Source organism: Dama dama, chromosome 6 (genome assembly GCF_033118175.1).
Source record: "Dama dama isolate Ldn47 chromosome 6, ASM3311817v1, whole genome shotgun sequence".
Lineage (NCBI taxonomy): Eukaryota > Metazoa > Chordata > Mammalia > Artiodactyla > Cervidae > Dama > Dama dama.
In genome coordinates, this window is record NC_083686.1 from 23,333,968 (window position 1) to 23,348,829 (window position 14,862).

Sequence of the window (14,862 nt, forward strand, 5' to 3'; positions counted from 1 at the left end):
AATTATTTTGAACACAGAATAATGGAAAAGAGAAATGCATTACAGCCAAGAAAGCAGACATTTTATTACAGAATTTATTGATGTAATTTCTTTACTAATAGAAATAGACACTAAGTAGAAAAAGCAAGGACTTGATTCTCTCAAGAAAGCAAAATTGAGGTGGAGGTACATCAAAGAAAAATCAGTTTTAATATTGGCTATTTGGAATGTTCAATATTTATCAATGAAACAATAAGAAATGCGAGATTAAATTTCATGGAAATCATTATAGAAGACACTTTCCTATTAAACTGTCTGTCAGCATAAGAAGATTACAGAATAATGGCTTTCAAAATACCCATATTACCCCTGAATACATCCAGAATCCAACCACTTCTCCCCATGACATTGCCACCACCCTGCGGGGAGCTAGATCCCACACCTGCCTTCCCACCATGGCCTCCCACCTGCTCTTGCCCTCTCCTCAAGAGTCTACTTCCACACAGCCACCAGTGGATGCCTTTAAAAAGGCCATTAGGCCTCTGCTCAACACCCTGCATTGACTCTCCATGTTACTCAGAATAAAGTTAAGTCCCTACAACGGTCTGTGTGGCTGGACACAATCTGTTCCCCCGGTCTGCGCCACCTTCCACCCCATTAACTCTGCACATCCGCATTCATGCAGATTCCTCTTGCTGTGTACTCACTTTGATCCGGCCAGACTGACTTCTTGGCTGTTCCCTGAATATCTAAGCATGCTCCTGGCCTGATGCCTCTAAATGCATGGTTCCCTGGGTCTGGAATGCCCTTTCCTAAGGGATTTTCACAGCTCTCGCTCTTCCTCACCTTCTGCAAGTCCTTCTTTAAATGTCATTGTCTTAAAGTAGCCCACCCTGACAACCTTATTTAAAATTACAACCTAGGTCTCCCTTGCTACATTTCCAATCCTCTTGACTCTGATCTACTTTTACTTTTATCATAATGCTTCTCCTTAATATGCTACATGAGAGTTATTTATTTTGTTTATAACTTATTATCTATTCATGTAAACTCCATGAGAACATGGATTTTAGTTTGTTCATGGATCTCAAGCACCAAGTGTACAGTACATGGGAGTGCTTGATAAAAATTAACATAACATTGTAAATCAACTATATTTCAATAAAAAAAGAATACAGTCTATATTATGCGATCACTCAATCTCCAATGTCTTCCACAGAACTTGGCATAAATGAGGGGCCCAACAGTGTTTGTGACTGAATAATTGAATGAATGGAGAAGTAGACGCTTACCCTTAAACACATACATGAATATACCATGCATGAATTTGGCATATGTATTCATGATGTGTCTACCAAATATGTACAGAACTTGTGTGGCTAGCTGAACCCAAATCACTGAAGTGAAAATGCACTTTTGACACAGATTAGTTTGTATGTCCTACAGTAATGGCCCTAATTAACATCAAAAGAAATATAAACCATGTATATTTTAAGTAATGAAACAATAGCCTGATCATATTTTATAGTAGACTAATCTCTGTGATACACTAAATCACACAGGATAGACCTAACTTGAGACCCTCAAAGTTAAGTGTGTTTAAAAGTTGTTAGAGGTTCCCAGCCACAGAGTTGGGAGTGACGCCATCTTCATGGCTCCTGGCCCATTTATTTTCCCTTCTAAACTCAAAATAACACTGCATTAGCATTTGGCAAGAAATGTGTATGCATATTTTTCTTTACACTTTACAGAAAATTCTGATCCAAGTTCCTCTAGTCAGAATGATGAATTATAGACTTTATAGTGTTGCTGAATTATGATTTCTTTAAATTATGGTTTACGGTGGAAATGCCGATACCAGCTATTCATTAAATACTTTCTGTTTCCCCTTTTATGTCTCTGTCACGTCCCAGACCCATAATTTCTAAAACTCTACCTGCTGTCTTTGTTGCAATTCAGGGCTGCTACACCACTTAGGACTGTAATTATGTGGACACTAACTAAAATGTGGATCTCTGATGATTCATTGACAAGGACTTCATGCTTGTGGCTCTGTCTAGAAGACGGGTTCCGACATTACATGTCCTGTAGATACAGGGTTATGGTGGAATTGCTAATTGTCTGAACTGAGCCTCATGCACTAATTTAGCTGTCACCTTGCTTCAAACTTTTCCATGTGTCCACACTCCTTCCCACACAAAGCCCCCCTGTGATCCAGCTCACAGACCTCCACACCCCCAGTCTCCTCCACCTCTCTTATGTCCCCAGTCCTATTGAACTGTTGGCAATTTTCCCAACAATCATATTGTCTCTCTCCTCTGGGTCTTCGTATGTGTTCCTTCTATGCTTGGTGATGCCCTTTGCCCTCACCCCTCAAATCCTTCCAACCTGTCCTCCCATCCCCAGACTTTTTGAATATTTGCTACTTGTCTTTCTGGAGTCAGCATAGACATCACTTTTTCCAGGAAACCTTTATAATAGAAGTGAAAGTTGCTCAGTCATGCCCGACTCTTTGCGACCCCATGGACTATACAGTCCATGGAATTCTCCAAGCCAGAATACTGGAGCAAATAGCCTTTCCCTTCTCCAAGGGGTCTCCCCAACCCAGGGGTCAAACCCAGGTCTCCTGCATTGCAGGTGGATTCTTTACCAGCTGAGCCACAAGGGAAACCCAAGAATACTGGAGTGGGGTAGCCTATCCTTTCTCCAGGGGATCTTCCCGACACAGGAATTGAACTGGGGTCTCCTGCATTAAAGGTGGATTCTTTACCAACTAAGTTATCAGGGAAGCCCTGATAAGTCCTGATATTTCTTTTATAATAGAAAACTACTAACAGGACTTTTAAAACAAAGAACAGTTTCTCCAGCTAGGTAGAGCTCTAAACTGACTAAACATTTATACCCAAACAGTGATCATCAAATGGATAGAAGCCTGAAAATCCATCCAGGTATTCAATGAGCACCTGGTGGCTCAGTGATAAAGAATCTGCCTGCCAATTCAGGAGATTCAGGTTTGATCCTTGGGTAGGGAAGATCCCCTGGAGGAGGAAATGGCAACCTACCCCAGAATTCTTGCTGGATAATCCCATGGACAGAGGAGCCTGTCGGGCTACTGTCCAAGGGATTGCAAAGAGTCAGGCATGACTTAGAAACTGAACACCACCACTCAGGGAGTGAGCCCATGATTGGGACGCTGTAAAAAGTTCAGCAGCAATGGATGGGAGGTTGGGGTAGATTTCATCTAATCTTCCTTTCACTCTGGTAATTTGAATTGCTTTTTCAAATCAATGAGAAATGTGTTCATAGGGCTGGCATGCATTGGTGACCCCAGAGTCTGTGTTCCAAGATAGGCATTAAGTAAAATCTCATCCAGGTGGCACTAGTGGTAAAAGCAAACTCACTTGCCAACGCAGGAGACCTAAGAGACGCAGGTTCAATCCCTGGGTCGGGAAGATCCCCTGGAGGAGGGCATGGCAACCCACTCCAGTATCCTTGCTTAGAGAATCCCACGGACAGAGGAGCCTGGCAGGCTACAGTTCATAGAATCACAAAGAGTCGGACATGACTGAGATGACTTAGCACGCATGTAGATATCATCAGCCTACATCCTCTAAGCAAAACCCACGAGCCCTCCCACCCAACTCACTGTCATGTGGAGAGAAGATCCTGGAGACTGTTGGGGTGCTTCCGGAGCATGAGGCAAGATGGCAATGTTGAACAGGCGGCTCTCAAGATGGGCGTGGGCCTCTGTGGCGCTGGACACCTGCAAAGAGATGGCATGCCGGAGAGACTCTGATGGGCAGAGTAGTTTGCCTGTGTTTACTTTTTCCCTTTTGAACCATCTGTCTTTGAATTCTATATGCTCCGGCATTACAATCTTTGTTCTGCTCTTCATATTTTAAGATTCATTTAAAATAAACATTTTAGGCAATTCTGAAATTGCAAGAAAGTATAAATATGGAATAAAAACCATCAAGAATTTCACTACCGATAAATAGTAATGAATATACCACTGCATTTCAATTTAATCTTCTTGCTAGGCATATGTGAATCTTTATATATTCTAAATATTTACTTCATATTATGATATTTTGCTATATCATTAAACATTCTTGAAAACATAATTTTGATAGCTACATAATGTCTCATTATGAACATATACAACACATTATATAAGTGATGTTTATTCCACTTAAATCTTTACCCAGTGCAGATATCTACACTTAGATTATAAATGCTAAATCCCAGCCTCATCACTGCAAGGCAAGATTAAAAGCATTTACAATTACGGTCAGTCAGTCAGTCAGTCAGTTCAGTCGCTCAGTCGTGTCCAACTCTTTGAGACCTCATAAATCGCAACACGCCAGGCCTCCCTGTCCATCACCAACTCCCGGAGTTTACTCAAACTCATGTCCATCGAGTCGGTGATGCCATCCAGCCATCTCAGCCTCTGTCACCCCCTTCTCCTCCTGCCCACAACCCCTCCCAGCATCAGGGTCTTTTTCAATGAGTCAACTCTTCGCATGAGGTGACCAAAGTATTGGAGTTTCAGCTTCAGCATCAGTCCTTCCAATGAACACCCAGGACTGATCTCCTTTAGGATGGACTGGTTGGATCTCCTTGCAGTTCAAGGGACTCTCAAGAGTCTTCTCCAACACCACAGTTCAAAAGCATCAATTTTTCAGCACTCAGCTTTCTTCACAGTCCAACTCTCACATCCATATATGACCAATGGAAAAACCATAGCCTTGACCAGACGGACCTTTGTTGGCAATGCAATGTCTCTGCTTTTTAACATGCTATCTAGGTTGGTCATAGCTTTCCTTCCAAGGAGTAAGCGTCTTTTAATTTCATGGCTGCAATCACCATCTGCAGTGATTTTGGAGCCCAAAAAAGTAAAGTCTGACACTGTTTCCACTGTTTCCCCATCTACTTCCAATCAGGGTAGTGGTCACAAAATCAATTTCTTCCTGCTTCAAACATACTGAAAAATGATGGTTTGCCCATGCAGTCTCTCCCCTTCCTCAGTGCTACCTAGCCACTCCCTTAAACTTGCCTTCTTTCTTTATTCCTTGTGCTTGATAGAAGAATTGGTCAGGCCCAAGTGGCCATGTGGAATTGCATTCAGGTGGCGCGGGTGGTAAAGAACCTGCCTGCCAATGTGGGAGACATATTCCTGGGTGGGGAAGATCCCCTAGAAGAGGAAATGGCAATCCACTCCAGTATTCTTGCTTGGAAAATCCCATGAACATAGGAGACTGATGGGCTACAGTCCATGGGGTCGCAAAGAGTTGGACACAACTGGAGTGAATGAGCACACACGCACACATATGAGAAGGGGCAGGGTTTTGCAAATCCTGAGAAAAAGGCAGGAACAGCAGCCCTTTCTCTATGTCTTCTAAAGTTACATCCTTCGCCAAAGCTTAGTTCTCTACAGAGCTCAAGTTGCAGAATATCTACATGTTTCCAAGAAGACATCTCACAGTGTCGCCATAAATAATATTAACAACAACAGCTTAGCGACTTAGCGACAGGGCATTTATCATAGCCTCAGCACTGTACAAGCTACTTTTCAAAAGTTTTTTTTATAAATACCCACCGAGTGTATATTATTATCTCCTTTTTTACAAACGATGAAACTGAAAGTCAAAAAGTTATAGGTGTCAAAGTCAAAAGACATTAAGGACCAGTATTTAAAACTAGGTCAGTGGGTTCCTGATCTTCCTACTGACCACGGTGATTCAATTTGGATGCTTTAGGAAATTAGGACAGAGGAAGATACGTTCTCCTATCTCTTGGAGAAAAGGAATGGAACTCTGCAGGTAGTAAGGTGTGAGCATACTACCAAGCAAGGGTCTCAATTCTAGCTTCCCTAGCAAAGATACTGCTATAAAATATTTTGGTCCTTTTCAAACCACATCCCCTGAGGCTGTGTCAATGTGATCTGAATAAGCCAAAAACCAGGGCTCCTTCCCTGGCCAAAAATGTGCCTGGTTTCTTCTCAGTATGCCATGCTCTAATTTTTTCACACCATTCGCATTGCATAAATCCCAAGTCTTAGATGCAAAGTAACAGATGGACTGCATTGACAGCTCATGACAGCATATCAACATTAAAATGAAATTAAATCCATGCAACTCATTGTATTGCCTTTTCTGCTTGAAAGGAAAAAAAGGGACAAAGAGAAGAACCATTAGAACAGCATCTTTTAAAAAATGGTCTAAAATCCCGAGGGACACTAAAATGATGAATGGGTAAAGTTGCTAACCATTTATTTTAGCACATAGCTACAGAGTCTGTGTCACTTCACATCAAAATATGAGGTAAGCCTATCAAATAATGAGGCTTTAAAAACATACACACCAAAGCTTCCACATGCAAGAGAATATGATCTGAGAGTTGTTTCATACTTGCAATAAAGATGTTGTCAGTATTCAAAATGCACTTATTGGAAAGCCTTCATGAACATGTAAGAAAACTGAGCTTGTTGCTTCATAATTCGTCCTTGTTTTAACCAAAAATAATACTCTTCTTTGTACCAGATATGAGTCAGCATGACTTTTGGCTATTGGGTTATATTTTAAAATTCACTTTCAAAGGGTGATACACTGTCATTATTGAAGATCTTCCAAAGAATATTCCACAGAGTTTGAAGGAGATTTCAGGTAGGCATTCTAAATACATTTTGAGCAAAACATGTGAAGACTCTCCAAAGGGAACCATTTTCTAAGTAATGATGTTTTAGGTCTTAAACTCCAGTGAATTTGTTTTCAAAAAGTCAATAACTTTTGCTATTTTCTAATAACCTACTTAGTAACCAACTTGCAAAAGCCATCAAATATCATTTTAGCAGGTACTGAGAATCTCTTTCCAGGGAAATGCTCCATATTGATGATGTTCTTCATATTGATGCCTATGAAGGCAAAGGCAGGTCTGAGGATTCTAGTTTGCCGAGGTGACTCCTTTTGATTGAGGTCTTTGCCTCTGTTCTGACTCGTTACCTGAGGACTGCTGAGTCCCCAGCTGCTAAAATTGAAATATTAACTTGGGCAAAGGGCATGTCATGTTTGCGCACTCACTAGACATTCAGTGTGCTGAGTGTAATCTCATTTTAATGATTTCCAGGTTTATTTCAGGCAGCTCTCTGGAAAAGCACATTTTTTTTTACACAATATAAATTGGATGATGAAGATATGTGCACCAGGCATCAGGAACAGAATGGATGATAATTTTTTTAAACTTTCTATTTTGCATTGGGGTATACCCAGTTAACAATGTTGTGATAGTTTCAGGTGGACATCAAAGGAGCTCAGCCATCCATATGACGTGAAAGTGTCAGTTGCTTAGTCGTGTCTGACTCTTTGCGATCCCGTGGACTGTAGCCTGCCAGGCTCCTCTGTCCATGGAATTCTCCAGACAAGAATACTGGAGTGGGTTGCCATTTCCTTCTCCAGGGAATCTTCATGACGCAGGGATCGTGCCTGGGTCTCCTGCATTGCAGGTGCATTCTTTACTGTCTGAACCATCAGGGACAAATATGTATTCCTTCTTTTTCAAACTCCCCTCCCATCCAAGCTGCCACATAACAATGAGCAGAGTTCCCTGTGCTTAACAGTAGGACCTTGCTGGTTATTAGTATGGAAGATGATTTTAACAAGGTGAGCTATACTGATAGTTTATCCTCAACTGGATTCCTAGACAAAGGAAATGGGTTCAGACTTAGCGGGATGGTTAAGTTGCTCATCACCATGAGGGCTTCTTTATATTTTCTCTGATGCTTTCCTAAATTCTTTTCTGTATCTGTGTTTAAATGTTTTTTCTTATTCATACTTCCTCATTCCTTTGTATTTCTGTTCAATTATTCATTTCTAAAAGGTTTTTGACAGAGGTTTCTCTAACTGTATGGGTCTTTCCAAAGATTCAGATTTTGTACTTATTTATCAAGTCTCAGTTCAGTTCAGTTCAGCCACTCAGTTGTGTCTGACTCTGCGACCCCATGAATCGCAGCACGCCAGGCCTCCGTGTCCATCACCAACTCCCGGAGTTTACTCAGACTCATGCCCATAGAGTCGGTGATGCCATCCAGCCATCTCATCCTCTGTCATCCCCTCCTCCTGCTGCCCCCAATCCTTCCCAGCATCAGGGGCTTTTCCAATGAGTCAACTCTTCACATCAGGTGGCCAAAGTACTGGAGTTTCAGCTTCAGCATCAGTCCTTCCAGTGAACACCCAGGACTGATCTCCTTTAGGATGGACTGTTGGATCTCCTTGCAGTTCAAGGGTCTCTCAAGAGTCTTCTCCAACACCACAGTTCAAAAGCATCAATTTTTTGGTGCTCAGCTTTCTTCACAGTCCAACTCTCACATCCTTATCAAGTCTAGAATCTTATAATTAGTCAATTCCTCTTTTGTGTCTATTGATGTTTTCCTTTCGCTTCTCTCATACTTCACCAGCTTCTTGAATTTAGTATTTAGCCCATTCATTTTCATGCTTTTCTGCTCAATAATAAGAGCTTAAGGCCATCAATTTTCTTCTGAATATTACTTTGTCCACATCATTTAAGTTTTGATATGTTGTTTCCTCCTAATCAATATTTCTTAACAGTTTTAGAATTAGGAATTATTGAGAAATTCCAAATGGTTTGATTTTTTTTACCCTTTTGTGATTAATTTCTAATCATATTTCATAACAGAGAATGTGCCCAGTATAATTTCTTGTTCTGTAATTTACTGACAGAATAAATTAAACCAGCCTTATGGTCTGGTTGCTACAGTTTGCTCAGGCTACTCTAACAAAAATACCATAGACTGGGTGGTTTCTAAATAATAGAAATGTAATTCTCACAGTTCTGGAGCCTGGAGGTCTGAAATCAGGGTACCACTATGGTTGGGTTCTGGTGAGGGCCCTCTTCTGGGTTGTAGAATGCAGATTTTTCATCATATCCCCATGGAGGACAGCAGAGATTGGAAGCAAATACTCCTGTGACTCCTGTAAGTAAACTAATCCCATTCATGAGGGTACAACCCTCTTGTGCGTGTGTGTGTTAGTCCCTCAGTTATGTCTGACTCTTTGCAACCCCACGGACTGTAGCCCACCAGGCTTCTCTGTACATGGGATTTACCAGGCAAGAATACTGGAATGGATTGCCTTCTCCAGACAACCCTCAAGACTCCATCTAATTCTAATCAGAGACATCACCTCCATATCCCATCACATAGATGGGTAAGATTTCAACATACGAACTTCGGTTGGACACATTTAGTCTACAGCACTGGTATTTGGCTAATCTAAATAAATGATAGTCATACACCCTTACACAGTAATAGGCAATATTCTAAATGCTTTATCTGTATTAACTCATTAAATCCTTCAGTTCAGTTCAGTCGCTCAGTTATGTCCGACTCTTTGCGACCCCATGAATTGCAGCACGCCAAACCTCCCTGTCCATCACCAACTCCCGGAGTTTACTCAAACTCATGTCCATTGAGTCGGTGATGCCATCCAACCATCTCATCCTCTGTCTCCCCCTTCTCCTCCTGCCCCCAATGCCTCCCAGCATCAGGGTCTTTTTCAATGAGTCAGCTCTTCGCATGAGGTGGCCAAAGTATTGGAGTTTTAGCTTCAGCATCAGTCCTTCCAATGAACACCCAGGACTGATCTCCTTTAGGATGGACTGGTTAGATCTCCTTGCAGTCCAAGGGACTCTCAAGAGTCTTCTCCAACACCACAGTTCAAAAGCATCAATTTTTCAGCGCTCAGCTTTCTTCACAGTCCAACTCTCACATCCATACATGACCACTGGAAAAACCATAGCCTTGACCAGACGGACCTTTGTTGGCAATGCAATGTCTCTGCTTTTTAATATGCTATCTAGGTTGGTCATAACTTTCCTCCCAAGGAGTAAGCGTCTTTTAATTTCATGGCTGCAATCACCAACTGCAGTGATTCTGGAGCCCCCCAAAATAAAGTCTGACACTGTTTCCACTGTTTCCCCATCCATTTCCCATGAAGTGATGGGACCAGATACCATGATCTTAGTTTAAATCCTTACAACTCATTAAATCCATGCAATCCTGTTTTACAGATGAGAAAACTGAAGTTCAAGGGTTTCACCAAGTAATTTTTCCAAAGCTAGTACATGGCAGAAGTAAAACATAAACCCAGTAAGTTTGGCTGCTAAACCCATGACTTTATCATAAGATGGTAAATGTTTCAAAAACATGTGAAAAAAGAAAATAAGATTTGTTTCCTCCATATGGCATTTGAACATTTTGAAAATACTTTTTGCCAAACACTTTAGCAATTATCTATTATAAATCTCTTTGCTATGAAATGATGTAGAGATCATAAGGCTGAATTGGCAAATTAATTAAAAATAAATCTCTTGATGCTACTAGTTACATTTTTTTTCCCTCCCAAATGTGACTTGCAGGCAATCATAGAAAATGACTTGGATCATTTATAAATAAGGGTGATGATTTTTTACAGATCATCCGGACATCAGAAAATTCAGGAAGCAGAGGGTACCTGAAAGCGGAAGGAGTCACTCTGGGCTGGGACCCCTGAGTGCCTGTACCACACGATACCTTCATTGATATCTTGCTGGGTGAAGGTGCTGGTGGGAGTTGCTGTCCTCCCATCAGGCAGGTGCTGCCCTCCATCTGCAGGGCTGTCTGCAGGCATATTAACCAGAAGGACCACCTCCCCTAGGAAAAACACATAGTTAGGGAGGACCCTGGGAAAGGGAAAAGTCAATCAGAACTCTCATCTCCTTCTCTATCACTTTTTTCTTTAACAAAAAAGATATGATGCACTTCTTTATTTTTATCTAAGGTGAAGGAAAGGACATAAACACAGAACTCAGTAGATGTCATCAAAACCACCTTTAGACAAAAAATACCCAGTCTTTCAGTTAAAAAAGCTAAAAGACATTCAAGGGCAATTCATGTATTAAGTTACTGACTTGTGTCTATTAACATTATATAAGAAGACTCTAATAGTCGTGAACATTGCAAATACTGGGCATTGAATAGATCCATTTTACCCACAACTTCCTATGAACAGCAAATGTTTTCTAATCAGGAAACTTTTGGTGTAAACAAAAGTGGAAACTAGAAAAAAATCAGAAAAAAGTATTCTTGGAAGAATTCTATGCAGTGAAAATAATAATACCTAATACTGGAATACATATGACAGGTTCTTCATAAAGCACCTCAGCAGTGGTTCAAACCCAGCTCCACCAAATAGAGTTGGGTAAGCTTATGTATGTACTATAAGTCTCTGTCCCTCATTGGTGAAAACAGAATAATAGTACATACTTCATAGGTGCTTAAAAAGAATGTTGGTTATCCTTATTGCGTTTACTTAATCCTCCTGAAGATGCTATTATCATCTGCATTTTAAAGACAAAATTCTTTGTGCTCAGAAAAGTTCAAGAATTTGTTTGAGGTCACGCAGATCCGAAATGGAGGAGCTGAGATTTGAATCTGAAGCTCATTTTCCTAGTCGTGAAACTCTGCTACCAATCATGATTATTTTATGTTCACAGGCCAACATTTACCTTGATAAATAACTGATCTTGTTTTTTCCTCCTTCACTCTCTAAACTTTATTAGAATTGAAGTAATGAAATCTACATCTAAACACCACCACAAACACCAATCTGTTTCTATTGTTTATTCTTCACCTGGAGCTACTATTTTCTTAAAGTGAGATTGCAAATTCAGAGGTGTTATAGAAACAATCAAAATTTCACAAGGAGAATGTTCCTTCAAGTGAAGGCCAAGGAGAAGAATGGATGTGGTTTAGGAGGGAGGGGACATGGGTGTACCTATGGCTGATTCTTGTTGATGTTTGACAGAAAACAACAAAATTCTGCAAAGCAATTATCCTTCAACTAAAAAGTAAATAAAAAAAACAGAAGTCGCATTCTTGTGAAAATGAATCTTAACAGTAAATCCGAAAGAAGCCTCTCTACCACTCTATTAAGAGGGAGAGAATAGTGTATATGTGTGTGTGTGAGAGAGAGAGAGAGAGAGAGACAGAGACAGAGAGAGACAGAGAAAGAGAAAGAAAGAAACTGCACATATCTTTTAAATGTTCTGTAGGAAAAAACCAGATCTTGGTGCACTAGACATATTGGGCGATTAACAGTACACTTAGATTACCCTAGAGAAATTAGTTTTCTTTCTCAAAGGAAATACTGATTCTAATATTAACATGCACCAACTTCAAGTTGAAAATGAACATAATATCCTGGATAGTGATGAAATACTGAACTAATAGAAAAACATCAATATTCTTATTAAAATAATCATGTGTAAAATCAACTCACTCTAGTTCTTTCTTGGACTGTTTCTCATTTGTACCTAAGTCACAAATTCCATTACCCATCTCTTGCTGGTTCAACTTCTGTTCATAAGACCTTGTTAATAAACATGCCTTCCCAGGATGTGGACTGCTTATGAATGTGGGTAGTTGCAAAATATTCTTACAGGAGATTTCCACAATGAAAATATGGAGAATAGAAAAATACATAAAGATCAATTTACTAGATATTCTGCTTTATAACAGGAAAGCTAATTAAGCAGGGTTTTCTTAACAAGTCCTAATTAAATAAACCTATTTTCCAGATTAAAAAAACCCATTGCCCTGCTATGCAGATTAACAAGAATCATAAGATATTGACTAATCTCATTAATTTCAACCCAGTAAACAGTCAGTGAGCACCTGCTAGATCTAACTACTGTGGTCAGCCCTTTGGGATGGGGGACTCAAAGATCAGTAAGATGCAGTTCCTGCCTCTGGAGATCAGCCCCAGAAGCAACTGGGAGCCACTGTGAGAGTTTCAGTAGGTTAATGGCAAGAACTGATTTAGCAGAACACAGAATGCATGAGAAAGTTCTGTGAAAGAGGCTGGATTTTAATTCAGAAAACCAATAACAACAATAGCTAATATTTATGTGGACAGTTTGACCAATTACAAAGTTGCTGCAAAACCCAGATGAAATAAACTCAGGTAACAGAGGTAAGATCAGAAAGACATAAACAGATACTAGAATCATTAAGGGAGCAGAAGCAACAAAATTTAACAAGTGTGGCTGTAAAGGGTAAGAACGAGGCAGGAATCAGATAATCACCTATTAGGTTGGGTGATGAGTAAGGAAGCGAGGCCACTAATGGGATGAGCAGGTAGAAAAGAAGATGAGGAATTCAGCACTGGTATGTGGAATCCAAGATCTCTTTGTGACAAGCCCACAAGTAGACAGGGAGAAATACCGATATTTTGTGGGGTTCACTCCTTGCAGGTGAGAGCTTTTGCATTATAACTCATCTCTGCTTTTATCATAGTGTGACAAAATACAAGGAGATGATTCTTTAAATATATGAGAATCCAGGTTTAAAAAACAGTCCAGGCTTAAAAAGCAGAAAATGATATCTACTAGTGATTTCCTTGATATTGAAGTCAATATTTTAAGAATCTTGAAGGGAAAATGTAATAGGTTTTAAGAATTGGAATCACAGTGAATTATTTTGGGGTTGAGATAATTTGCATTGAAGTTTCCTTACACTATGCTAAATAACCTAGAATTGGCAATGTAAGTCAGATTCTCCCTCAAATGATACTCAAGTTGCTTCAATAAAACCATCTCATTTAATTTACTCTCAAATTTGCTAAAGGTACACATATTAATCAACTTGCCGAAACTTACATTTGAAAAAAGTGATGAGTCTGCAAATAGTGGAACGTGGGTTCTTCATGCACATACTACACGAACAATTTACGTTGGCTTCAGTTACACAGTCAGGTCTTCCCCAAAGCCTAAAGCTCAACTGGAACATCCCAGTGTGATGACGGAGTGCTTAGTAGCTAGGTTGGCTCTGAGGTAGGGGCTCCAGAATTCACAAAACCAGGATAGATGGGTGTAATTAGATTTGTGTTAAGTGGGCTTCTGGTTCCCACCACCTTTTTCGCTCTTGAATGGCTCCTAAGGGTAATGTGATTTGATTATTACCAGTGGGGAGCTCTGAACACACAGAAATAGGATTATGTTCCTAGGAAGAAGTTAATTAGGAGAGTTATGGTAGAAAAGGGTCAAAATCAAGTCTGTATGGCATTTATCAAGCTGAAATGGCTTGAAAATCACCTCATTGAGCATTGTTCCATTTAATACTTTAACAGAATATTGGGATATTGGGATACCTTTAAGAAATTTAACTTCTTGATTGTTTTTATGATCAAGATAAAGGTAAAGAAGACCCAGAGGGATTGGGTAGAGAGGGAGGCGGGAAGGGGGATCGGGATGGGAAATACATGTAAATTCATGGCTGATTCATGTCAATGTATGACAAGACCCACTGCGGTATTGTAGAGTGATTAGCCTCCAACTAATAAAAATAAATGAAAAAAAATAATAAAGAATTTAATATATCAAATGAGTCAAAGATTTTTAGAGCTGAAAAGACTTAAACATTGTCTAGCTTAAAATCAGTGGGTGAAATATGGCAAAGTTGAATAAGGTCTGTGACCTAATTAGTAGCATTGTAGTAGTGCTGATTTTCTGGTTTTAATTATTGTTCTATGGTGGTGGTGGTGGTTTAATCACTTCGTCATGTCCAACTTTTTGCCACCCCATAGACTGTAGCCTGCCAGGCTCCTCTGTCCCTGGGATTTTCTAGGTAAGAATACTGGAATGGGTTGCCATTTCCACCTCCAGGGGATCTTCCCCATCCAGGGATCGGACCTGGGTCTCCTGCATTGCAGGCAGATTCTTTACCAAGTAAACCACCAGGAAAGCCCATTGTTCTATGGTTATGTAAGATGTTAATATTCGGGGGAGTGGTTAAAGCATATTCAAGAGCTTTTTTGCACTATTTTTGCAACT

At 40.1% G+C, this 14,862-nt stretch overlaps 1 protein-coding gene across 1 annotated transcript in view; it reads right to left on the reverse strand.

Annotated features, from left to right (window-relative positions):
• Positions 1 to 14,862, reverse strand: part of FRAS1 (Fraser extracellular matrix complex subunit 1) — a 518,223-nt gene that overhangs the window by 131,955 nt on the left and 371,406 nt on the right. Inside the window, exons 31-32 of the mRNA XM_061145732.1 lie at positions 10,506 to 10,684; positions 3,626 to 3,742 (exon numbers count right to left, since the gene is read on the reverse strand). Of these exons, the coding sequence (XP_061001715.1) occupies positions 3,626 to 3,742; positions 10,506 to 10,684 (296 nt within the window). The remainder of the gene's footprint in view (positions 1 to 3,625; positions 3,743 to 10,505; positions 10,685 to 14,862) is intronic.